The 26,928-nt window shown below is 39.3% G+C and overlaps 1 protein-coding gene across 5 annotated transcripts; it reads left to right on the top strand.

Moving 5' to 3' along the window:
• Positions 1-100: 100 nt before the first annotated feature.
• Positions 101-26,928, top strand: RCOR3 (REST corepressor 3). Of its 5 annotated transcripts, none has more exons than XM_036379825.1 (12): positions 101-321; positions 813-869; positions 6,857-6,934; positions 8,424-8,476; positions 10,192-10,353; positions 10,706-10,830; positions 12,270-12,366; positions 15,008-15,226; positions 16,890-16,967; positions 17,579-17,636; positions 22,819-23,060; positions 23,489-26,928. In XM_036379825.1, the coding sequence occupies exons 1-12, from the start codon at positions 180-182 to the stop codon at positions 23,831-23,833; spliced, it is 1,656 nt and encodes a 551-aa protein (XP_036235718.1). In that variant the 5' UTR covers positions 101-179; the 3' UTR covers positions 23,834-26,928. The 5 variants fall into 5 exon arrangements, with proteins under 5 accessions (XP_036235718.1, XP_036235719.1, XP_036235723.1 ...); XM_036379826.1 differs by having other exon boundaries at positions 102-321; positions 12,270-12,348; XM_036379830.2 differs by lacking the exons at positions 101-321; positions 813-869 and adding an exon at positions 1,233-1,324.

Raw genomic sequence — 26,928 nt, 5'->3', positions numbered from 1 at the left:
CGAGATCCGGCCGGGCCGGCGCGGAGGGATTCCCGGCGCCGGGGGAGGGGGGCACGGCGAGCGGGGGGAGGAGGTGCCCGAGGGGGGGGCGGGGAGGGGGCAACATGGCGGCTCCGTATTAACTTCCCCCCCCTCGGCAGCCAGCGCTGCCGCCGCTCTCCCCCGCTCCCAGCCCTGGCATGCCGGGCGCGATGGAGAAGGGCGCGGAGCTCTTGGGGGGAAAGAGCCGGACAGCCCCCAACGGCGCCAAGAGCAGCAGCCCCTCCAACGGGCACTACTCGGAGCCGGAGAGCGGCGGTGGCGACAGTAGCGACGAGCACGGTGCGAGCCTGGGGCCGCCCCGCCGGCGGCGGCAGGGGGGTGGCGGAGGCGGCGGGAGGGGCGGCGAAGCGAGCCGAGCCGCCTCCCCCTTCCCGGTGCCGGGGCTCCGCCGCTCTGTCCGTGCCGCGGCCGAGCCGCGGCCGCGCGTGTGCGGGGCGGGGGGGCGGGAGCGCGCGGCGCGGCCCCGCGGCTGCCCCCGCGGTACTTAACGATGGGGAGGGAGTGTCTCCCGGGAGCCGCCGCCGTCCCCATTGTTCCGCTGGAATAAACTCCCCCTTCCGCCTCCTCCTGCCCCCTCCTCGGCGGTCGTCGGGGCTTAATCCGCGGCGGCGGCGGCGGTGGGCGGGGGGTGGCGGGGGGAGGAGGTGGCTTATTCCGCACGGCCGCGGCGGGGGCTCCGCCAGCCCGCCCGCCCGCCGCACGGCGGGAGCCTGGGACGGCGCCCGGGGACGCTCCAGCTCTTAATTTCTCTTCCCCCCTTTGCCTTGCAGATGTAGGAATGAGGGTCGGAGCGGAATACCAGGCGCGCATTCCTGACTTCGAGCCCGGTAAATGGCTTTTCGGCTGTAACCTGACATCTCCCGAGGCGGGAGGGGTGGGCTCGCCGCCGGGGCGGGCTCGCCCAGCGCTCTCGGGCGGCGGGAGGCGGCCGCGGGGCTCTATTTACGGTGCTTTGGAGCCTTTGTGTCGGCAACCCGGTGCCGGCGGCGGGAGGCTTGGCCGGGGCAGCATCTGCGCTCCGGGGGCGGGGGGCTTCGCGGCGGGGGATTCTCACTTCATTATCGGCCGCATTATGTGTATCTGGCGGGAGGCGGTGAAGCAGAAAAAAGCTTGATTTTTCTTTTTTTTTTTTTTTTTTAATTTTTCCCCCTTCCTGTCCCTTAAACCGATAACCATAAAAAATATTTGCCGAGGGGTGATGGATGTTGTCGGGCAAGGGTGGGAAGTGATGCGCCCTGCCGGAAGCGGAGCAGACCTGGCTGCTGGGTGGAAGATGCGCTCGGTAGGAAACTCCTGCTCCTGGTTTTGTGTGCTGTAGTAGCCTGGCTGGCCCCGCCGTGGCAGGCTGAGCTGCTCTCCTCCGCCTTCCTCGGCCCCCCAGCCCCGCCCCGAGCAATATGGGTACGCTCGCCCAGCCTGGTACTCAGCTTTAGCAAGTTAATTGCGAGAATGCTGCCGTGCCTTACTAGGCTGAGCAGGGAGGGCACAGGAGCGTTCAGCAGTTTCGCTGTAGCGGTGGGTCAGATGAAGCCTATGTACTTTGCTGCTCTCCAGGCAGGCTCCATGGGTGTCGGATGGTCTCTCACCAGAAGGGGATTGCTCCCAGGGTGCCTCCCAGGGCTGCAGCGAGCCCCTCGGGATCGTCGGAAGTCCCCACTGGCCAAAGAAAAGGCCGGGGGAAGCAAAGCACCAGGACGGGATCAAATGAATGCGTGATCTTGGCTTAAGGGAATGCCTTTCCCCTAGGAAGGAGCACGCAGTCCATGTCTCTTTGTTAATAAGGCTAATTGTTTGCACCCTTTATTTTTACATTGCCTACATAAAAATATACACGGATAAAAATGATGGTTTCCAACCTCCAGCCTGGATTTGCTTTTCCCATAGGCCACTTAAATTAGAAAAACACCTAGTGTTTGTTTTTCTTTTGATTAAAAGAACTCTTCAGCCCTTGTAGGACAATTGAGGTTCTGTGGTTTCAATTTTGTAAACTGTATATGCAATAGTACCATTACATTAGTAACTACAGAACTAATTTTATACTCTCCTATAAGCAGATTTTTTAGAGCTCCTAAGTGTTTCTGGGGGATGGTATTCAATTAATGCCTCTTTCTCCAATAACTAGGGTTAATATATACTCACCCTATCAGTTTCCTTAATAATGGAAATGTTTCTTTAATAATTCCTGAGTTAGAGGCATAATGTTTTATTATGAGTTATTATCCTTCTTGGTGTGCGTATTTTGCTGATTAGGGCAAGAAGGTAGTGATTTATTTTGGAACACCTAAGTCTTACAAAATAAATTTAAGAGTCCATCAAGTTTAAAAGTACAGCACTTACCAAGTTAACAAATTGTTTATCTGAGGAGATATCAGCAAGATCTCATTCTTTCATCTGTTTGGTTTTTTGGGTTGAATTCTTTTTTTTTCTGGTGAGTTTTGAGGCATAATTTCTTAGAGACAGAAGTAATGAGAGACAAAAATCTGTGCCCTTACAGGTACTTTTAGGTGACTTTTTTGTAGCAAGTAAGGTAATAAGCTCCCCTTTAGTTCCAGGTTTGTATATATGGACATAGCACAGTATTTGATTGTCTTTAATTATGTTTCTTCTTGGAATTGTTCTAATGCCTTTTTTTTAGGGTTTATCAGATATTTTAGAGTATGTGTTTATTTGCAGTACTCTTGAGTGCTATTTTTTAAGCCCCTTGAAATAAATAGGTGGGAGAAGGGAATCAATGATGGATGAAAGTAGATATAACTCTAAGACACGAAAGTCAGCCCTAATAAACCTACAAAATACTAAAATGAGTGGAATAATACCAAATCCTTGGGTTTCACTTAGCCTGTCTTGAAAAATAGCCATAAGCAATGCTCTAAAACAATACACTGAGGAACAAAATATTCATGATTAATGTGATGGCAGTAAACATTTTTTAAAAATTTAATTTATGTGTAAAACAAGATAATTTTTTTAAAGAAAAAGTGCCACTGTTTCTCTGTGTCTCATGGAAGAAGTGGATTGTGGTTGGGAGCAGCAATTACGCAAAATTCACGTTAGTGTACTCTTGCCCCCTCCACACCATATTACTTTTACAAGCAAACTTTCAGATACAGCTTAAGAGAAGTAGAGTTTTTAATTGTCACCAACTGTTACAGCAATGAGAGCGATTTTGTCACTGCAAGAAACAATTTTAATAAGTGAACTTCGTTTTTTTACTTTGTCTAATTTACTGAGTTAACATACCATCTCTTGCACACAGATTTTTGTCTCCTCCTCCTGGTTTTCCTACAGTATTTTATATTCTTGGTGAAAATTTTTCTGCTTGTGCTTTCTGACCCACCTATAGATCCAATGGGATGTTCCAAAGCTGGTATCCTTATATTGTGGGTTGTTTGCATTCTTTTGGAAATCGCAGTAGAGAATGCACCACTCTGTTGTGTCACCCACAGAGAACTGCTAGAGAAGTTTTATTCTACTCAGATTTAGACTTCACAATGGTTTTAGTATGAATTTTGCCTACTTAATGCTGAAATACTTAATTTCCCATTTACCCTCTTTTCAGGGATGGAGTTGGGGCTGTCAAGAAGAATGTTTTATACCATTTAAGGTCACTTAGGAAAGCATTTGTCTGTATGTCTTTATAACTTCTCTCTCTAGTCTTCTAATAGGAAAACAGGCTTTTTAAAATTGAAATTATTAAATGGTGTGGGGAAGGCTTAGTCTTAAGCAGAGGAAGGTACATCTTCTGCTGGAAACCAACATACTTTTAAATTGCCATGCTGCCCTGCAATGCCCTCACTGTGTCCTATATGTTTCTGGAAGATCACCTTATTCTCAGTACCTGGAATCCTGCATGGAGCTGCACCAGCTGTGCATACCCAACTTCTAATGTGAAGCTGCAATTTAGAGAGGGTCAGTTTGCTGCTATGATTTCCCTGTTCTGGAAGTGGTGCAGAGTGCCTGTTGGTCATCTTCAGCTGGCTGCATTTCCTGACTGGTACTGGCAGAGGGGTGCAGCAGCTGAAGTGCAGAAGCCTCTTCCTCAGTGGCTTGGAGGTGTGTTTTGGGGAGAGGGAGACTTGTTATTCTTCAGATGTAGCTCTTGGTCCTTCTCTTCCTTACTGGCTTACAGGTCTTCTAACACACTTTGGTTAACATGTTTCAGGGTATTTCCAGGCCCCCTCCCCTGTAAAAAAGATTGTGTTGCCCTTGAGGTGTAACACAGCCTCTTTGGGGTTAGGGCTGCTTCCTTGAGTGCTTGGGGCACAAAGGACAGGCAGGAAGTTCCCAGGAAGGTAGGTCGTGGTCTTGCATATGGAGATTATGCCTTAAGTTGTAGTTTTCATGTTTTTCAGATTCTGTGCTACCTTGATGTGTAACTCTGAGCTTCATATTAAGTGTTAGTAAGTTCTCTTCACAGGGTAGTTAGACAAAACAATCCTTTTCCAGCTTGAGAACCAAGGATGCAAGGAACCAAGGTTACAAGCTTCAGGCCCAGAAAGCATAAACTACAGTGAATTGAAGGGAGCAAACAAGGAGGATGAGACTTCATAACCTGAAGCTCTAATTAACCTCAATATGCAAATGGACCAAAACTTATAAAAGTGTGAAACCTTGTGAGCGGTTGTCCATTTTGTGACCACTTTGGGTCTCTCTTGGGTGTAGCCCTGGCAAGACTCTTTTACTGCCCAAGGTGTATCCATTGAGGCCTTTTAATAAACACCTACTTTATTCTTTAAATCTGCCTAGTGTCTGTTCCAGATCAGCCTCTCAAGGCATCAGAGATGGAGAGATCCCTGTCCTACAGCCAGGGACATGCCGTGCTGAGGTCAGGGTGCCTTCCTTCAAGCTACCTGTATGCATCTCATTATTCCTTTGTCATCCTGGCTTTTCTATTGGCAGTGTGAAGGTGCCACCTGAATGGAAGCAGATGTCTAATTCCTGCTGGGGACACAGCACTGCTTTGAAAAGGGATGTTCTGGTGGCTGTTGCTTGTTTGTCGTGTGAGGGTCATACCTCATAAGGGGAGTGTCACCACATACATGATCTCCTGCAGGCACAAGAACTCTGAAACTATTTTTTTTTTTTTTTGCTGTAGTACTTGAGTATTCAGTGTCTGGTAATATCCATAATATTTCAGTTGTCTGCAGATATCTTAAGTTTAGACTTTTTTTCCTCATAACCTGAGACTCTAATACATTCTCTGGTCATCCTGCTTTCTCCTCATCTTTAGGTAGAATGAAGTGCAGGATAGTGGTCGTTTACTTGTGACAAGAGAAATGTTGTGCCTGTAACAGCTTGCCCTGCTCTTCATGAAATCTTGCATTCCTAATGACTAAAAATGTCATGCTTTTTTATTCTAAAGTGGAATGTTATATTAAGGAGTTCATTCTTGTATACCAAAAACCTTCCAGAGTTTAGTAGTGCTTATGCCTTGAACCTAGTGCTTTATGAGTGTATGTACATTCTTAACCTGTTACAGAGTTTATGCTGCACTGAAGTTATCTGCCTTACACATCTCATTTTGGAAAGGCGCAGGAGTTCTTTAATTAACTGTTTTCAAGTTCACAGTTGTGATGGATCAAGATTGCAGAGATGATAGCAAATACAAAACACTGCCAAACTGAAGAGAGAAGAGCAATAAAACATAGTACATAAAGGGAAAGCACTGCACTGTTCTTTTTTCCAAAGCACGGGGTTTGGTTTTCTGTTTGCTTCAAACAAGATGTAGAGCCTAAATATAAAGTGTGTAAGCTTAAAATGGAGTGAAAAGTTACTTGTTTCACTGAATAAAAAAAGCTGTTCTTCTCCAATAAGGATGCAAGGATTTCTCCTCTGAGGGTGATTACTCAAGGAATTCATACTGGCATTAAATATAAATCCAATTGTTGAGCAATTTCTTAGCGAGATAAACTGTTGTGAACAAATAGATTATAAGGGGCTTTGTTTTAGACTACATTTGTGCAATAGTAGTGGAAAGTGGCTCTTGACTGAATGCTTTTGCAGTATTGGGGAGTTTCTTTTACAGCATATTTTCAAAAATCATATGCTCTGATGTAGTGCTTCAGTGTTTGCATCAGTACTGCTCTGTCCTGATGGGTTGGGTAATTTGTACTGCTTCCCTTGCTACGTTGAGGTGGGGGTAAAGAAATCAAAACCAAAAATTACTTTACCGTCTGACAGCTTTCTCCAGCTGTGCAATTTGGTTGGCTATGAGTATTAAAATTATAAAATTAGAAAAATCAAAACTAGAGAGAGATGAACAGAATTGTTTCTGGTATAGTTGTTAGTATAGTTTCTTCTTGAAAGGGATCAGGGATGGTGACTGAATTCTAGCTCTTATCTATTTTTGTTTGTTTTAAGGAAGTCTTACTGACCACTGCAGGTCCTAGTCCTCCTATGATAGTGATAAATGTTAGAGCCCTTACAGACAATCAAACTTCAGAGAACAAGGTTGCATCTTTGCCAACTCCACAGGGGGTGTATTTAGATATGAGGAAGAAATTCCTCATTATGGGGTGGTGAGGCACTGGCACAGGTTGCCCAGAGAAGCTGTGGCTGCCCCATCCCTGGAAGTGTTCGAGGCCAGGCTGGATGGGGCTCTGAGCAGCCTGGTCAAATGGAAGGTGTCCCTGCCCATGGCAAGAGGTTTGGAACTAGAAAAGATTCCTTCCAACTGAAGCAATGCACTTCAGTGGTTTAATTGTGGTAACCAGGATACTGTCTAATATTTAGTTGTACTTGAACATCCTAAGAGTAGTGTTCGGATTCAGCCATTTGATATCTTAAGGAATTAATTGTGAATTATTTCTTACAGGTGCCACAAAATACACTGATAAAGATAATGGAGGGATGCTTGTATGGTCTCCATATCATAATATTCCTGATGCCAAGTGTAAGTCCTTGCCTGCTTGGGAATTTGGGGGCTTAAGTAAACTAAATAATTATTTCTGGTGTGCCTGTTTGGTCTTTATTTTACACACAGTGAAGCTGCAAATAATTAAACACAAAGCTTCTTTTTCTTTATTTAGAGAGCTCCAGATAAAGCAAAGATGATCTTCTCTTATGCTAGTAAAATCATTGTTTCAAATCATATTGCCTATTTTGTACTATCATCATCATTGTCTGTGAAACCTTTTGTTATTAATTAAAGATTAAAATATCTGAACATGAGGAACTTGCTGCTTTAAATTCCTGGGAGAAGGAGTTGCAGTGGATGAATTTAGAAAAGATTTGTTGAGGCCCACTTCAAGGGGAAATTATTACAGTTGTCACAGAAGGAAAAACCAAACATTTTTTCCCTTTAGGAGTGACCCAAAATACCGGAGTCATCTGACTAAATGTGATCAGTTATCTGTTTAATCTAGTTTAAACTTGTTTCCTGTGTTAGAATTTCCCATATGTAATATAGGGGAGTAAACTTTGAGGATGCAACCATGAGAACCTCATCCTCAGGACAGTTTCTATCTAATACCAGTAGTTAGAGATTTGTGTCCCTCTGTTTGAGGGAATGCACCTTCAACTACTGCAGAACAGTTAGAAATAAAATACAGCTGTGATTATTAAACACTTTTTTCATTCCTTTAAAGTATAATTAACTCTTTGCAGCAACAGTGCATGGCAGGGATATCCCTTGTCCATTTAAAGAAGGAGGATTTCATTATTTCCTCTTCTTGATAGTACTTCCTTTCACCTATTTAGTTGCCACTTAATTTTGAGTTCTAGAAGGTGAATAGGAAAAAATTTTGTTTAAAAATAAAACAGTGGGACTTAATTTCAAAATGATGAAAAGTGTTCAACTCAAAGCTGACTCTAATATTGCTAAATGTGATTTTTTTAAATTTTATTCCTTAGTTTCATTATCTAATTATTGAATTTTCATACTTTCTATTGAAAACTGACTTTGTGTCATAGTTAAAATCCATATTGGTTAGTGAAAGCTATAGTAATCTTGAGGATATGCATAATCATTGATACAGGATCTCCTTGCTGTAATTTTCAACATGTTTGGGAATACAAGCAGTAGAAGTAGTTAAATTTAAAGCTAACCCAGAACGGGGTTCCAAAAAGGCATAGTCTTTCAATAACCAGCTAGTCTCTGCTTTAACTAAATAAATTATGAGCCTCTGTGGTTTTGTTCTAGTAAAAATGTGAAAGAAAGCAGAATTAGCTTGTGTAAAAAGTTTATAAAATTAAATGTTTAGTAATGGTCAGTGGGTTTATTTATTATTAATAAAGCTGTGAGTATATTTAATATTTTGGGGGATCTGGGCCTATGCAGTGTGTTAAAGCATGGGGAGACTTTTCCCATGTTAGATGGCTAATTCTGTCATAGAGCAGAACTAAAATTATAAAAGAGTAATTCTGACATTGCTTTGTTACAGTGGATGAATATATAGCAATAGCAAAGGAAAAACATGGATACAATGTGGAACAGGTAAGTGCTGTGGAATGAGAGTGCTCATTTAAAGGATTTTTTAAATATAAAACTATAACACAACTCTTATTTTTCCCCTTGGTTACCATTAATTAACACTGTTTCTCTTCAGGCACGGCAGCAAACACTGCAGTTAAATGGATCTGCATACAGTTGTGGTCTGGATTCTCTGCAAAAGATTGAGCTCTTTGTTTTCATGACATGCTCAGCTTGTAATGTGCACTTTTGAAAGGTTTGGTATGTTTCTTGATACACTGGGCATGTCATGCACTTGTGTGTGTATATTTAGCTAAAGAGTTTCTTAGGGAAGCAGCTTACAAATTTAAAGTTTATCATTAGAATGCAAATGTGGTACAATTTTGAACCATTAATTGATAGGCACTGAAAAGGTTTCTTTCATATTGAAAAAAACCTGAAAACCAACCTCAGTTGAGTGGATTTTTTCAGAGGGAGGAGAACAGGCTCAAGTTTTAGCTCTGAAAGTAACAAACAAATTCACTTTTTATTTAACAGCCTTTGGCCACCATTCCTTAAAAAGTAAGGATAAAACTTTGCTGGTCTTCATGTAGTTCTATCACAAATTTCTTCATAAATTCTTCAATTAACCAATCTGTGTAAAGTGAGATTACCTGTTGCAAAAAAAAATTTGCTGTACGATTGAAAAGAAGTTGTATGATCAAGTTTTGGAGGATGGAAGCTTGCTCATCAGCTGCTGTCTGACAAAGAGGCTGCCAGTGTTACAATGTCTAGAGTATACCTGTGGTTTGGTGTTACTTCTTTATGCCTTGACTTCTGTTAGGCAAGAGGAGGAACTGATGGATCTCAAGTCTCCAAGAGATGGATTTCCAAAATAACTTCTGGTACAAAACGTTTGTAGACTCCTCACAATGGAACAGAAATTCTCTTTGCAAGAGGTGTTTGTCACTGCCATTTTAACAAGAGCAGAGTTTGCTGTGTCCAGGTTGTCAGAAGATGTGAAATCAGGGGGTTGGAGAGATGCCTGGTGATCATGTCTGTGCTGTGTGATTGAAACTGAGTGGATTACATTGCCCAATTCCCATGCCCAAATCTTGGCATCAAATCTGCCTGTGGTTCTCTGGCAGAAAGTCCAATGAATGTAAAATCCTTTTAGACTGTCTAGAAATGAAATTGTATAAGAAAATATATTTAAATTTCCCTTCCTTATTAGGTGCACATGACAAAGTGGCCATGCTGTTATTTGTGGATTGGAGAGTTATAGAAAGACCACTCTCACTTTGAACTTTCAGACTTGCATTTTGGATGATCCTCCAGCTACTGAAAAGTATTTTTATTTAAAAGTATTAATACTTAAAAGTATCCTTATTTTCTTTCTTGAGTGGGCTGGTAATAAAGGCTTATAAGGAGCTGTGTAGGTGATATATGCCTGTAAAGTAAGAAAGCAGGTCAGATTTGAGCCTCTCAGCCTAGTTCAAGCTGCTCTAGAATTACTGCTGCCATGCCAACCTTAAATTGTCTGGCTTTCATACCATTAATCAAGTATAGATGTGCCCACTGTCTCCAAAGAGAATTTTGTAACCTATAGTAAAGAGCCAATAAAATTGTAAATGCATTTTGAGAAGGGATTCTGCTAGTCAAATTTTATTTCAAACAAATAAATTGCCTGTTTTTATTTAACTTGTCTCAATGTTTTAGAAAATTGACTAAATCCAAAGAGGGATTATTTCTTTTCAAAGGCTCTCGGCATGTTGTTCTGGCATAAACACAATATTGAGAAGTCCCTTGCGGATCTCCCTAACTTCACTCCTTTCCCTGATGAATGGACAGTTGAAGATAAAGTCCTATTTGAACAAGCATTTAGCTTCCATGGAAAGAGCTTTCACAGGATCCAACAAATGGTAAAGTAATATTTTAATCAGAAGCATTAAACAGCTCAGATGCACTAAGAACAAAGGCTCCTGTTGGGCTAAAATTTCATGTTGATTTCTGTGTAAGAGCTTCAGGAAGAACCTTGAATATGAGATTTAATTTAATTTCATCATGTCTCTTGGACATGCAGCTTTTTCACTCTAATGAAAAAAGCCTTCTTCCCTTTTCAAAAATGTGTGTGAAATGCATCCCTCCTTTCAATCTTACCAATGCATTTAAAATATTTTTTAAAGTTTTATTTATTTATAAATGGAGCTGAATTATAATTCTGAGTGGAATTTTAAATTTTAAAAGAGTTAATCTGTTGATGAATTCTTCTAGCTCCCAGACAAGACCATTGCAAGCCTTGTAAAATATTACTATTCTTGGAAAAAAACTCGCTCTAGAACAAGTTTGATGGATCGTCAGGCTCGTAAACTAGCTAATAGAAATAATCAAGGTGACAGGTGAGTTTTATGTTCTTAAGTAGCTAACCAGAGACTGAAATCTTCCTAAGTAGAGATGTGAACTAATTTCTAGCCATTGTTTCCGTGTGAACCATGTGTTTAAGGTTTGAACCCCTGTTGTGCTGTCTCTGGTTTTAGCAAGGGGTTTGGTACCTGTGCTTTAAGAACTTTATCACTCCAGTCTGTGTGAGTTGTAATGGGAGATGGGAATGTTTTAATGAATAACTGTAAAAACAAGGATTTACACCCTAAAGTCTGATACTGTCTGTGCAGGAGAGTGTTTTTGTGGGAGGGGTTGGACTTGTTTCTTGGTTTGGATTTTTGAGCTGATATGGAACTACAACTCAAAGTGCAACCACTATGAAGAGCTGAACAGTTTCAATGCTTATGCATTGTTTTATAACAAAAATTTATATAAAGTTGTTTTTTTAGAAGACTTACAACTGCTATCAGAGAGAATTAGAGCTCAGAGTAGTTTTGTCTTGCATAGAAGGGAATAACATTTCTTACAGTTATTATAAAATTAAAATTTTATTGTGCTCAGTATGCAATAATTAACTTACACTTTTTAAAAGGTGATATGTGTAGCATGTATAAGTAATATGATCTATGTTTATATGGGAAGCTGTAATTTTATATCTATAGAAAATTGCTTAACTGGAGCAAAAGGGGTCTTTTTAATTATATGTTATTTTGAATAACTTCTGAATCTAAAGTTCATATGCTTATTTAGTGATTCTATTTCTGAAAAATTGCAAGCTAAAATTAGTTTGCTTTTAAAATAGCAGTTTGGAGGGGTTTGGTAATAACTAGAAATTTTAGTTTGTTTTTGCATTAATTTATTCAGTAATTATATTGTCAGAATGACTGGATTGAGCTCCAAATTGACTGTTTTCTTTTTAACCTTTTCTTTGATTTAATTCAGTAAATTTGATTCCCCTCCACTAAATTGCTAGATTTTAAGCACATTGGTGAAAAAGCAGTCCCATGTTTTCCCATCATATGCCCTATGCTCCCCACAGACTTCAGCAAGGGTTTATTCACCTGGTGCAGTGGTTTGAAAATTGGTCTATTAAAACTAATGGGGCAAATGAAAGGTTACTTCTACCTTTGGTATATAGCTGGCCACATAAATGTTCATGCTGGCACAAGTGGTTGAATTGAAGAAAGGTGACACCAAAATTCTTGGCAGCAGTACCAGCACTGCTTAAAGTAACTTTGAAACTGTGGTTTGTGGTTGCTTGTTTATCATAATAATTACTAGAATTTAATACTGAAAATCATGCTTATAACAGCTGTCTTTTGAAAACTACAAACAATTTGAGATGCCATATTCTCAGAATAGATAAATTCAAGTAGATAACTCTTACCCTGGTACATACTTAGACTTGGGTTTAAAAAGTAATAAAGTGACCAGCTTTTTTATAATCTGTCTTTAGTGATGATGATGTCGAAGAATCTCATCCAATGGATGGAAATGATAGTGATTATGATCCCAAAAAAGAAGCCAAAAAGGAGGTAACAGATAACTTAATGGTGAATGTCAGTTTGTTTGTTTTCAGTGAATGTGTTACTGTGAAGACTGAGTTGTAGTACAGAGGTTTAAGTTTCAACCTGTTGAGCTCCCAGGGTCTTTAAGTAGTCAGGATCTTGATGATTTCTCACTGAAACAAAATTTTATCATATATTTTTGCCATTTTGTGGCTTTAAATGCATCTCTCATTACCTCCGCTGTGTCCTGAGAGCTCTTCAATTTTTGGGTGAGATGTATCCTCTCACAACCTAGTAAAACAGGTTGTATTTGCCCTCCTTCAGTCTTGTTAATATGTTTGCACTTTTACTGGTTGTGAATTATTTGAATCAAAATGTTTTCTTTGAATTTTAAAATTAAATTACATTTTTCAAAGAACAAATTTTGTTGTTTGTTCAAAGCCACAATGAGGTGATGCATTTCAACTTATATGTGGTTTTACTGAGATGCTTTTAACTAATAGATGTAGAGGAAAAACATTTTTGTCCTAATGAGCACTTACTGTTAGCTTTACAGATGACTGCTGTGTTCAGGGTATGTTTGGGTTTTAGGAGTTTGAGTTCTTGTTCTAAACATTAAGCTATCTATGAACAAGAGTAGAAAAACACATTTAAGTGTGTGTTTAGTTGTTTCTTTTATCAACTTTAAGCATTTGTGACCATCCTAAATCAGCCAGTTCATGCTTCTCAAGAGTGAGAGGAGAGGTTATGCAAAACTTCAGCACTCCCATGAAGGGGTATCTAGGATTATGAATAAAACTTTGCACTTTTCACAAAAATAATATTGAGTAAGAGAATGATAAGTTTAGCTTCTGTTCTGAGCTTTGCAGTGACCTTCGATGTATCCCTTTATCTACTGGCCTTAGGGGAAAAAGGACAATTATCCCTTTCAGTGAAAGAGTTCAAGATTACTTTTTTAACATGGGCATGTTTTATAGTACTTGCAATGTCACGTGGTCTGATAATGTACCTTTTTACTTTTCTCTGTTCTAACAATGTCCCTGCAATCTAATGATTAGAGTTGCTGCCTTAGCCATGTCTAAATAAGGGCTATTTTGCTCAATTTACTTGGTTATAGTTTGAATCATGACATGCAGTCCAGAATGCAAGTGGTGTGTTGATAGACTTCTAGGAAAAGGACAAATAGATTTGTAGTTTCTGATGAGCTATTTGGATCTGCGCAAGATAATTTTGTGATCTAATAGTTCTGGTAGGATTTGCATGCTTTCACTTCCTAAGCAGAATATAAACTGAGTAGGCTGCTTGAGCACACAGAGCAATGGAAACTTTCTGTTACCAGATAAAACAAATATAACCTAAGCTCTCTATCTTGGCAAGACAAAATTATGAGAGAATATTTTCACTTTAAATCCAGATTGAGCACACAGGAACTGCAATTTCATACTGAAAGAGCAATGCAGAACCAAAACCCAAATAAGTATAAACAGGGCAGTAGTAAACTTAACCTTGAATTTTTTACATGTCAAAGATGTAATGCTCTATATCGGTTTTCTGGGGAAGAGCACATATCCTAAGTGCTTTTAAGGTGGCCTCTATGAAGTCTGTGGGCTGGATTAAGATGTTATATTAGCTGGGGAAAAGAATGTGGCACAAGGTCAAGTGTAGTAAAACAAAACTCTATTTGCTGCTCTGCACTACTACTACAGAAAATAATAATAATGATAATAATAAAGGCTGCTGCACTTGGTTTTGCAGTCACTGTGATCAGATGACCACGTCCTCTTAACATGCATGGATGCCAGCAGGCAGGAGCAGTAGGGAGCTACTTGAAGTAGGGAAAAGCCTGAATTCTCTTTCTGTTCTGGTACTAAGCATTCCTTTGAATTAGAATATCCTAGCAGAGAAAGTAATTTTCGTGTCTCTGCTCCTGGGCTATAGGGAAACTACTCAGTTGCTCTGAGGGAGTCACATACATGCAGAGAATGTTTAGGTGCCCATACATACCAAAACAAAGACATAATTTCCGCTTTGCCATTCCTTTTCTTTCCAAAGAAGCAAATAATCAAGGCCTATGTTTTCTAAATTACATAGATTTTTATAGTGACTGCAGGGGTATGTCCAAACTCTCTTCCAAATCCCAAATCAGCTCCTTCCCATCCCCTCAAACCAAACAGTAAGGTCTCTTTGTGGAGAGTGCTTACAGCAGGGAGAAATGTAATTTTGCATTCTTGCCTGGCCTAGTTGAATTTGTCATTCTTCTCCTTTAGTATTTGCCCAAATTCTTCATATCTGATCAGAAATAAATGTGTAAAGTCACTGATTATTTGTTTTAAAAGCGAGATACATACATGTATATTACTTATATAAGAGATCCATAATGTTTGCCCTCTGTCACCGTATTCAGACTGGAATTTCCATACCATTTACTGTATTTGTGGCCATACTAAAAAAGTTTTGAGAACTGACCTTTCTTAGAGTAATGCAGGCTTATCCAGCAGATGACTGGTATGCTCCATCAACTCATCTGCAAGACATAGTTGGATACTACATGCGAAGGAGGATGTTAGCTTAGGTTTTATTTGTCATAAATATGACATTACAATGCTATCTGATACTTCATTCTTTTTAGTAAACTTGTATACAAGATACTGTTCTTCTTTAATGATTTATTTCTTGTAAATTAAAGGGCAATAATGAGCAGCCTGTTCAGACCAGCAAAATAGGTCTGGGTAGAAGAGAGTATCAGAGCTTGCAGCATCGCCACCATTCCCAGCGTTCCAAATGCCGGCCACCCAAAGGCATGTACCTGACCCAGGAAGATGTGATAGCTGTTTCCTGTAGTCCCAATGCAGCCAACACAATTCTTAGACAGCTGGATATGGAACTAATCTCATTAAAGCGACAGGTACCATGGGTTATTGGTCTTGGTTTGTTTTTTTTTTTTATCTCAGATTGTTCTGATTGTAATGGTTTTGAAGATTCTGAAACTTCTTTAGATTCTGTGAAGATTCTGAAACTTCTTTAATGTGAGTCTTCCTTGTTTTGTTCCACAGTTATCACCACAAATGCTGGATAGTAGCTGCTCTTCAGTTTTGTTTTTTACGTTCATCTGCTCTTTTGGATAAAATGAAGCAAGATTACTTTTTACTTTTTTCAAAAAAAGGGTAGCATTAAAACAGTGCTATTAAAACAGATTTGGGGACAGGAAAAATCAAAAGTCACATTTGATTTGAATTTTTTTTTTTACTTTGTTAGAAGTATTTGTTTGAAAAGCAAAAATGAGACCAATGGAGCAGAGGAAGTTACATTTGTTATGCTTTAAATTGTAGCTTTTTTTATGGATGTCCTTTCCCACATATTACGAAAGTATGAGAGGTGTGTGGAACCTAGATGTGTGGACCTAGTTATTTCTCTGTTTGAATTGATAAGTTTTCTACTTCTTATTAAATTTAGAAAAGCTTTTTAGTCTTCACCTTTAAGAGGAAAATTGCCTGCGCCCTTTGCATGAAGAAATTAAATTTTAGCATTTAAAGTTGAACCATGTAATTATTCAGCTTCTAAGGGTACGGTAGTTATGTGCATGCTTGCTTTCTAGGAGCGATGGGGCTACAGAGCCAAGGCTTATCTTCTGGAATTTCTGCCTCCTTATAGAACTGCCATGTTGCAAAATCATGGAGGGTTTTTTTTTTCATGGGGTTTTTGCTCCCTTATGTTCTTTTACAGGAGAAATAAGCTTCTTTCTGTCACAGCAGGACTCTGGGGCTAAATAGCATAGGTGGGTTTCACTCTTTAGCCTTAAGTGTAGGTGAGTTTCAGCCTTGAGGTTGTGTTTCTCTTTTTTTTCTTTTTTCTTTTTTTTTTCTTTTCTTGCAGTGATCTCAGAGATGCAGCCTTTGGAATCTCCCACTGAGTTGTCTGCTTTTGTGTCCATGCTTAAGAACCCTTGTAATAGCTGTGCACCATAGTATGCAAAACTATTTTCTTACCTATGTTATGTGCATCAATGTCAGATTTAAGTGGTTCAAAGATGTGTATATGTACAATTTGGAAGGTCTGTCCTTTTTAAAAACTAAGAAATATTTAAAATAATTTCAAGAATCCCCCCTAATTAAATTAGAATGATCTCAGGTCAATGAAAAGCATCTGTCAAAAGGAACTAACTGAAAACATCTCATGAATTTATTTTTTTTTAAGAAGGAAGAAGTTAATAATATATGCAATACATCTCACGTGTCTAAGAATGAAGTTTTGTTTCTAGAGTATTCTTAATTCTTCAAGAACCTATGCATCTTATCAAAAATTACTTGTTGTGAACAGCTTTTAATATTCTTGCAAACAAACTGTTCTTCTGAAAGACTGGCTTAATTTTTTTCTCTATACTAAACTGATGTGTTTTGTTTTGGTTTTTTAAAGTTTTTTTTTTAACAGTTAAAAGTAGTGAAGCCTTAAACCATAATATTTCTCTTTTTAACTTAGGAGGTACACTTGTGGCAATCCTAGTGAAGATAAATGTGTAAAGTGACCAACTTTCTTTGTGGAGCTGATTAACTTTGTTGTTTTTGACCAAGGTTCAAAATGCTAAGCAAGTAAACAGTGCACTTAAACAGAAAATGGAAGGCGGGATTGAAGAATTCAAACCTCCTGAGGTAAATCAAAACAAACACTCAAACTTGTGGCCTTGCACTTCTGAAGTGTCATGTCTGTCCACAGTAATAGGGAGCTGAAATTGAGCCCTGATACATGGGGGCTTTTTGGATTAAAAATAGGTAATGCAGATTGCCAGTAATAAATGGTGTTCTGTGTGAAAACATGACTATATATACATTTTGGCATCTAAAATGAATGATCTATTACTACTGAAGTTCTGGTTTTGCTTGTTTTAAAGGCTTGGATATGAAACATAACATCAATGCAAAATGCTCTAAACACCAAGTCCAAATAGTTTAGACAAATGTTACTATAAATTCAAATTCTGTCTGCATAAAGATCATTAGCTTGTGCATAAGTTATTATGTAGATGATACTAATAATTACAATAAAACAGAGGAAAAACTGCTGGCATAGTTTTAAGCTTAATTCCATAAACAGTATTTCCTCTGCATGAAAGCAATCTTAAACTATAAATTTTTGGCATATCAGCAAGAATTTTTTACCCATTTTGCAAACTGTAGTGCAAGTAAAATAGGTAGATGCTCAGATATCTTGCAGCTGTTGAAACAATTTAATGATCTTTGTGCCATTTTTCTAATTTTAATAGTCTAATCAGAAAATCAATGCCCGTTGGACCACAGAAGAGCAGCTTCTTGCAGTACAAGGTATGTTAATAGTAGCAGCAAGTTGAAATCTGATGCAAAGGATTTGAAGAGGTGCTTAGGCTTATATTTGTATTTCCCTCTAATGCAAAGCTAAACTTTTTCTGGTCACCAGGAAAACAGCAAAACTATTGAGAATATTTAGGACATTTATCAAGCAATATGACATTAGGCTTTCTGTTACCCATGTTAAATTTCAAAGAGAAAAGCTATGCAGGATTTAACAACTGTATTAGTACTATAAAGTCCCTTCAATCATCTTCTAAATCACATTGCATGAATTTCTCTAATGTAGAAGACTAAAGCAATTGTTAAAGTAATCAAATGTGAAGCATTTAAGACATTTCCAGTATCCTAAGGTAGGAAAAAGCAGAAGTGAATCTGCTTTACTGTTGCTTTTCTTTGTTCATGAGGGAGTAATGGGCAGGTATCTACTCATTAGGCCTTTTAAGATCTAAAGATGGATATGGATGCTTGACTAACAGTCTTACTGGGCTAAAACCCCAGCATTTTCTGATAAGCTATTCATACACTTTATTTGCATTTATTTCATTTATATGAGGGAAAACTGACTCTTGTATTAGCATGCACTGCCAAATCAAGGAACATGTAAGGGAAATATCTGGAGATGCTGTCTTGAAGGCATGTATTGACTCACTTATGGGGATCATCTTTTATAAAGATAATAATTCAGTTATATCTATGTGCTTTATTCCTCTGTATTCTTCACCTTGAAAATGAGAGACTGAGTTTTAGTATAAAATATTCACTGTATCAGGATATCAGTGTAAAGTTGTCAGGTATGCCATACCTGGTACTTATTTATTAGTCAGATGACTGACTGAACCTAAAGTTAGGTTATTTTGATGTGTGAATGGAAATGCAGAAAGATATGGTGAGTCTTAAATCATGCCTTTCAACTTACATACTTGTCCTCTGTCCTAGGTTCATTCTCTCACCATTTCTAAATACTTCAGTATTTTGTTCCCAAATGCAGCTGAAGGAGATGTCTCTAGTATGATATACTAGTAAGATAGACTTGCTGGAAGAGTGGGGAAAATCCAGGGTCATTGTGCCTGCCATAGAATGAAAGGATTCAAACCATCTTGCCTTTTCATAGTTTAATTATTGGAGTTCTCTCTAAGCAACAGTCTGGGAAGTGATAGGAATACAGTCAGTTATTGTTAAGCTGTGACACTCTGTGACCAACAAGACAAACTAGAGAGCCTGAGCAAAAGAGAATGAGCGTTGGTGGTGGCTCCTTGGAGAGGAGATCCAGTCTTCTGGTCTCTAGGGATGGTTCTGTGTTTTATAAAGGTAGTCAGCCTTAAGGATGGGGTGAGAAATCTGGCATTCTGGAGGAAATCTGTTTTCATTGACATGTGCTTCTTATATGTATTGTTTCCTCTGTGGACCCTTTCCCTTGTCACCATATAAAATGGAAATGAGAGAGAATCTTTATGACAAGAACCAAGTGTTCTAATTATCCCTCCCTTATTTAGTGCTTGCTCTCTCTCCTGGAATGAGAGGGCTGTCTCCCATGCCTCAGGCTAAGGACCCCGATTTCTTGCTTCAAAGCAATTCCTTGAGGTGGTAGACTCTAGGCATGAGGGAGCCGTGCTGTGTTTTTCCCTGGCTTTGTTTTTAGAAGGTAGCCACAGTTGCTCTACTAAAAGCTTCTCTAATGTGCATTAGGCTTGGATTTGAACGTTGACTTGAACATGAGGACATTTAGTTCGTACACTTTAGAACAGATGAATTTCATTAAATGTATTGGTATATTTTGGCATCTGCTTTTAATAATTTTACAGAAATCACAAGCATTAAGCAGGTAGGTGGCACTTACATGATTTGTTCACTTGAATTTGGACAGTAACTCTGACCAAGGAGATTGTAAATATAATCTGCAATAATATAATTTTGGTACTGTTTTTTGTAAACATGAAAATACTCGTTATCTGTAGGCTAATCTCAAGGGATTGCCAGTAACTAAGGAAGAGGTAATGAGACAACCTATCTTAAAATAGAGCTGTGTGTAATCTTAAAAGCAGTGTGGGTGCCTGCAATGGGGTTGTGGACTCAGATTTACAATCTCTGAGCCAATATAGTCACAATATAATTTATCAGCTATCAATTCAGCTTTGAATAGTTGTTGAATGTAATGGGCTAGTTCATCAGTTAGTGTTCTTAAATTACAAAATTTTATGTACAGAATGATCATATTTTCAAACTAAGATTTTGGCCATAAAAATGCAATTGCAAAAGTGTTTTAACACTTGTTCAAGACAACAAATTTACATTGAAAAGCTGTGCATGACTTTCATGGCATTGCAGGGAAAAACAGTTGGGACAATCAGGATCTAACTCTACATAAGATAGTTGCCAGGAGCACTGTAATACCATCACGGTGGAACTGCAGCTCCCATTAACTCTTTCTGCCTTCTTGTGGTGCTGTATCATATTGCTTTGCACCCTGATTAATATTGTGTTGGCTGTGCTGTACAACATGAAGCAGTGTAAACAGAATAATCAAACTTGGATTTATGAGTTTCTCCAAGAGAGACATTCAAGATAAAATGCTGTAATCAAGAGCATGCACGTGTTCCAGTGCACCTTTGCAGCTGGATGAAGTTCTGAAGAGCTTGAAGGATTCCTGTGAGCTGGGCTGCTTTCAAATGAGCTGGGAGAAAACCATTCATTCATACATGGGAAGTGAGGCTATGCAGTCCTCCTTTTTGAGCTTCACTTTCATTAGCCTAATAAAATTATTGAATCATGGTTTGAACACGTGAGAAATAATTTGAGGGTGTTTAGCACTGAATTTGTATAAGGATGCATAAGAAATGTGCACCAGTTTGACAAGGGATGGTGACTTGGCAACAACTCTTAGAGATATGCCATCACCTTATACATTGAAGTTTTATAAACACACAGTGAATTTTCTCTATTTCTTATGTGGCTTGAAGGGCTTTTAATACGTCATTGTGGTAGAGCAGTGGTAATAATATTGAAAAGAATCCAAAATGAGCAGTGCTGCGTGCAGCTAAACTAAGGAAATTTTAGTTTATTTAGATTTTCTTTTTAAGAGTTGGGTTCTCAGTGAAGGCAAGAACACCTTGTTTTCAAGCTGTTTGCTTGGAAATTGGCTTTAAGACCTTATTTTTTGACAGCTTGAGTTGAAGATAGCAAACAGGCTCAGTTGTTTTGCAGATTAAGGGAGGAAAGAAGTGTAGCCACCATAGTAACATAAAAGGCTGAAATCACTAAAAGTCTATATTAGTTTCCTAACAGAAATGTGCTTTATTCTGCTGGGCACCTTGTTCACTTGATTAATTGTACAGGATGTTAGATATATTGCAGTGAATGTTCCATGTTCATTATAAATCAGTAAGGGCGGTAATTGTAGGGCAGACAAAGAATTTTAAAGCACTGGAGGCAATGTTGTGTGGGCACACACAGCTTTTAAGGAGTACAGCTGATACCTTGTACAACTGATAAAGCAGAGAGCCAAATCCCTGTCTTTGCTTTGCCTGGATCCATGCCCTCCCACGTGGCTCTGAAATCTTTCCAAGGTTCCTGCAATCAGGAGGGTTGTATTCTTTTGTACACTGCAGAAGATACTAAATAATGTAGCTGGGCTCCTGACAGCTGAAACATCAGCTTCAGCCACAGAATTTGTTACTATCCTGGAGGTGAACTTTTCTTTTAAATTGCACAGAGTGTACATTACCACATCAGAAGTGCCTAATAACAAGGAAAGTAGAAAGGAGCAGAACAAACTGAAGGTCACACTCTTCACAATTAAGTTGAAAAGGAACATTGCTTTCAGATTTGAAACAACTCTCACTTTCTGAACACTTTGCTTCATTTTCTGAAGTGAGGCATGAAATCAGGCATAAATTTCTTTTCCCGTAATGAGAAAGAGTGCCTGTCCTCTAAGAACTGTAATACGTTCCAAATGAGTTTAACTATCACAAGCTTCACAGGAGAAGTCAAATTGTAATCCTCTCATGCATAACTGACAGCAAAAAAAGTCTTCTGTTTACCTACTCTGGAATAAAATTGGTTTATTTCTTCAAGTTTCCAAACTTGTAATTAAAAATATACTTTGTGCAGCTAAAAGCTGTGTTCTAGGTGGAAGGAGAGGTTGAGGATTTTTTTTCTTAAGCAGGAGAGGGGAAGAATTAGACACATAGCCTAAATATAACAAAATATATATAATTTTTATTATAATTCAAATTTTAAGTTAAAAACTATGGAATGTTACTCTATTTTTTGTATTCTATGCAGATGTAGTTTGAGAAGTATTTAAAATATATATTGGGATTTTCATTTGAAGTGCTCAAAAACAGAAGTGACTACTGATGTCAGTACAAAAATTAAAGAACACTGCAAAGCTCACCTGTCATGCTGCTTATCAGTAGAGGATTTAATCATGGAGGCTTTTGCTGGGCCATCTTATAAGCAGGCACTAGTAGCTTAAATATATTTACATTCTCCAAGGTGGAGAATGTAAATGTAAACCCCCAGATTTTTCTACGCAGGTAGAATGGTGAATGAAAGCTTCAAACAGGCTTTGCGGGGTGAACACTTGGCAGGTGCTCTGTGTAGCCTGAGTAGAGTGTGTCACAAGTGCAGGAACGAGCAGTGATTACAGATCTGTGCCCCCCTGTTCTGCCCTCTGCCACTCCTGCCCCATTGGCCGTGGGAAAGAGCCCTCTGCGTGCAGCTGGTGTGGAGGGAACCTGTAGGAGCTGTCAGTGTTTGTCACTGGATACTTGTAGCATTTTATTCTGTTTACAGCCATTCACACGTGCTCAGTCACCCCTCCTCCCCGCTTGAGCTGGTCTTGGGCATCTGCCCTTACTGTGAGCACGCTGAAAGATGCACTCTGTCAGGGGCCAGATCTCTGTGGTTTTAGGTTGAGAGGCTTGGTGAGTAAGCCAGGATCTTTTAAGAAGAATGGGTAATGACTTTATAATAAAGTTCCTGATTTGTATGTTGATAGCTGTGCTATTAAGAATTACTTTGTTTTAATGGAAATTGAGGCCTTCTCCTAATTGAGAAGTTCTCCTAATTAGCGAGTCCTCGGTTTGCAGGTCCCATAGGTTCTCTCTATAAATACATCACACGTAGCTGTGTCTGACTGATCCTTCACAGCTATGTTATTTACTTTGCCTTCCAGGTGTCCGAAAATATGGTAAAGATTTTCAAGCTATTGCAGATGTAATTGGCAACAAGACTGTTGGCCAAGTGAAGAACTTCTTTGTAAACTACAGGCGTCGGTTTAACTTAGAGGAGGTATTGCAGGAATGGGAAGCGGAACAAGGAACCCTGGCTTCTAATGGTGATGCTTCTGCTTTAGGGGAGGACACAAAAAATACTTCTAATGTGCCATCAGGAAAGAGCACTGATGAAGAAGATGAGGTGTGTTTTGTGTACCAGAAATAAGTAAGCATGGGTTGAGGAACAGCATTTTATGTAGTGATAAAATATAAGGTTAACTGGTGTGGAGTGGCAATCCGCATTCTAAGGAATGATGATGAGCTTGCATAGAACTTCAGCCAATGTCGTTAACCAGCCGGGAGCAGGGCCGCACCTTTGATAGTGACGATCGCGTTACTGTTTTACTGTTAAAATACACTTCTTGCTCTAGAAGAAGACTTGCTTTGTAAATATTTTTAGTTCTGCTGTCCATAATGTTTTGGTTGGTGATTTCTTTTCAGTAACTTCTCAGTTCTTTGGTTTTATATTATTAAATGCTGTTTCCTGTGTAGTGGCCAGTGGCAGCCCAACCGCGTGAGGTCCCGGCCGGGCCGGCCGTTCACACCGTCTTCTCTTTGTCCTTTGCGCAGGCACAAAGCACTCCGGCCACTCAGTGTTTAGGCCCTTCACCTCCGGCACACGCCTCTGCTCCGGCCCCTGCCGCTCCCGTGGCAGCCCTAAACCAGCCGCCCCCGTTACTGCGCCCGGCGCTCCCCGCCGCTCCCGCTCTGCACCGCCAGCCGCCGCCGCTGCAGCAGCAGGCGCGCTTCATCCAGCCGCGGCCCGCGCTGAACCAGCCGCCGCCGCCGCTCATCCGGCCCGCTAGCTCCGTGCCCCCCCGCCTCAACCCCCGGCCCGTGCTGGGCGCCGGCAGCGGCCAGCAGCCGCCCTCGCTCATCGGCATCCACACAGAACCTCAGTCCACCCTGCACTGAAGAAATACCAGCGCCATTATGCTGACTCCCACCTTTGAAAAATTGGATCCATGTACTTTTTTCTCCCTATCGTTATTTGGAAAAAAAGAGCGAGCCTTCACAGGTATCAGACCAGTTTTCCAGAGGAGCGAGCTAAGAACTAGACACGGAACGACGTCAATGACCACCTGTATAAAAATATTTTTATGCCGAAGACTTGTACAGCAGAACAATGCCTACACTGCAGCCCTCCTCTGTATGAATAACTGTTGAAGGAAGCTAACTTCTTAAATGAATAAATGTTCAACACACCAAGATTTTGTTTAACTGATTTTTACTCTATTTATTTTATTACGGTTCTTTATAGTCAAGCATCTAACTACAGGAAAGTAGTCTGGCAAATCTAGAAATAGATAATATTGTAGGAGACTTAAATGTAGCGTTGGGGTTTTTTGTGTGTGTGAATTTTTTAATTTTTTTTTTTACCTTTTAGTGAAAGAAAATAATGGCTTTAGGTTCAGAATGTTTGACCCTGTTTAGATAACAGCATTTCGCCTACTTGTAAAATGTAGGTCTTCTCTCCATGTTTTTCCCAGAACATCTTAGCTTGTTTTAAAAGGTACTGGCTTATTAAATACTCCTCTTTCAGAGTATTCTGAAGACTCAGTGAGCTATTGTACCAAATCTATTAAATCTCACGCGTGTTCTACTCATAGAATTTAACTGGAAGCAGGAGTCCAGTTTCTTGCTGCAGTCTTGTCTTGTGGGCTGGGCAGGATAGAGTGGCAGCAGCTTCCACCACCCAGGGGGATGACAGGACAGGAACCATCTAGCAAGAAGTATTAATTTAATTTGTTATCCCACTAATTCTTCTTATGTAAGTACAGTAGAATTCCATTCCTCTGAGAATGACTGTCTGCAGTTCGTGTGTGTTAGATCACTGATACCTTGCTTGAGCATTAATGAGGGAAGTGTAGAGGCTGGTGGTGCTGGTAGAGTATCATGAGAGTAGTTATCTCCTGCCAAGCCAGTCTTACTTTTAAGTGATTATCTCTTGACTCCTGCTATATTTCTGGCAAAGTTGATTACATGCGTTGAGGGTATTGGGGGAAGGACAAAGGTGTTTGTTTATTTTATTGACTCAGTAAAACCTGCATATAGATATTAATATTGCTTCCACATTATAGGAGTTTGAAAGAAACTCATTTCACTGCATTCTCATCTGAAACCTTGAATGATGCCTAGTAGTCTTTCAGGGTGTGGGGGTTTTTTTGTAAAAGCAGATGCCTCTAACCTCCAAGTAAACCAGGCTCCAAATATGAGTAGCACTGTTTGAAACTGTATGATCTGAATTAAGCTATTGAAAAATAATGCATTCTTGATTATGTAATAATATTCATGTTGACTGTTGTCCTATTTGGAAAGGTTTTTTTGCTTATAGCTGAAATGGTGTCTAAAAGTCATTTTAACTCTTTTTTTTTTAACTAGATTTGCCCTTGACTAAAATGAGACTTTTTATGCAAATGGGATGTGCTCTCCCTAGGTTTTTTTTCACAGATAAATTAGGTGGTCTAATGATCAGTTTAGCAGCTAAATAAGGTCTTTTTTTAATGTGCAAAGGGAAGTTCTTGTACTATCAGATTCTATTTCATTTGAAAATCTAGTATTAAAGTTTGATAGTTGTAACCTGAATTGCAGTTGAAGTGTTGACCTTTATGTTTTAATTCTTCATTTTAAAATACTCTCAGATCAAACTTGAGAGATTTTTCTTTCTGAAGAGCTTTCTGGTGTGCTGAGGTGTCATACAAAATGGTCTTTCTTACAAATTTTCTTTTGCATCAGAGTAGGTGCTTAGCCACTATGTGAGCATCAGATGATCCCGTGTCTAAGTAAAGCAGAATTTTAAAACAAGCACCAAGGAGTTAGTGGTCATGGAAACTTGTGTTCTGGGAGTCATAAGTCTTTAGTGTGCCCTCATCAGCTGCACACAAATCTGGCTGCTCTCTGGTCTTTAAAACCAATAAAAAACCAAGATGGTACATTTTTACAGTTTAATTGTTAACAGTGGTAAGATTCATCTTCTGGATTTTTTTTCTTTTTTTTTTTTGTTCCTTTTTTTTTTGTTTGTTTTTGTTTACTTTAAGCATTGAGTCTCCCAGGTGTGTGTATTGTACATCTGCTAATTTTTGTCTTGTCTCTTGTCGATAGACTTCAGTATGCAGAATGTTGGGTGTTACAGTACAGTTGGCCACCACCAACTGCTATGAAACTGTTCAGTACATTGTAATTCCGTTTAATCTTGTTTAAATATTCTATAACTGGGCAAAGGTGCTGTATTTGAAGGGGGGAGGGAGGGTCAGAGATAGGTAGGGTAGTATTTCTTAATTTACCTACACTGTAGCACACAGTAGGGAACTCCTAGCATTTGTAGTACTAAATAAGTATGTACATAGCAAAATGTCTTTATTGTGTGCTTTGCAGAATATGTGCATACAGTTTGCACGTCCTGTTTTGGGGGGTAGGGTATGTTTTAAGCAGTGTTTGCCTGGAGAGTGATTTGCTTGCTGCTTAATCAAAGGATTAAAGTTTCAAAGAAATCTGTGTCTTCTATTTTTATGTACCTTGTAATGGTCTAATATGTTAGGGCCCTTATACTGTGATTCTCTTCTAAATTCATTTCTATTTTTTTAAGAATTAGAAATAAAATTATACAATGGTGTTGATTTCAGTGGGAAATTTCTTTTGCCATATCTAGTCTCCTGTTTTGTAATGTAGTAATGAACTCTGACTTCAAGGTTGGCTTAATTTTGTCACTTTAAAAAATGTACAATGTTTGCACACTAACGTTGGGCAGAGAACGTGTATCCTACATTGTTCAAAGCTAATGTAACTCTACAGCTTTTTGTACAGTTTATTTTAGTTAATAAAGCAAAACGGTACTAAAAAATTACATTTTACAAATGCAAGGCATAATCAGAACATGTATTCAAGAAACAACACTTGCAAAATATGGATGTACAAGAACTATCAGATTTAATTGTTGCACTTTAAATCAGAATGGGTACGAAGTTGAGCAGGTATTTCTGCATTTAATAAAACAATCACTAAACATTGCA

This window comes from Molothrus ater, chromosome 3, assembly GCF_012460135.2.
Source record: "Molothrus ater isolate BHLD 08-10-18 breed brown headed cowbird chromosome 3, BPBGC_Mater_1.1, whole genome shotgun sequence".
NCBI classification, from domain to species: Eukaryota; Metazoa; Chordata; class Aves; order Passeriformes; family Icteridae; genus Molothrus; species Molothrus ater.
This window is presented reverse-complemented; position numbering and strand designations above follow the sequence as displayed.

What these genes read in the sequence shown, in the direction of transcription:
- RCOR3 (XM_036379825.1), top strand. Translation starts at nt 180, where the DNA reads ATGCCGGGCGCGATGGAGAAGGGCGCGGAGCTCTTGGGGGGAAAGAGC. An exon ending in CATTCCTGACTTCGAGCCCG is followed by an intron (nt 870 to 6,856) that starts GTAAATGGCTTT and finishes TATTTCTTACAG; the next exon opens with GTGCCACAAAATACACTGAT. An exon ending in AAGAATTCAAACCTCCTGAG is followed by an intron (nt 16,968 to 17,578) that starts GTAAATCAAAAC and finishes TAATTTTAATAG; the next exon opens with TCTAATCAGAAAATCAATGC.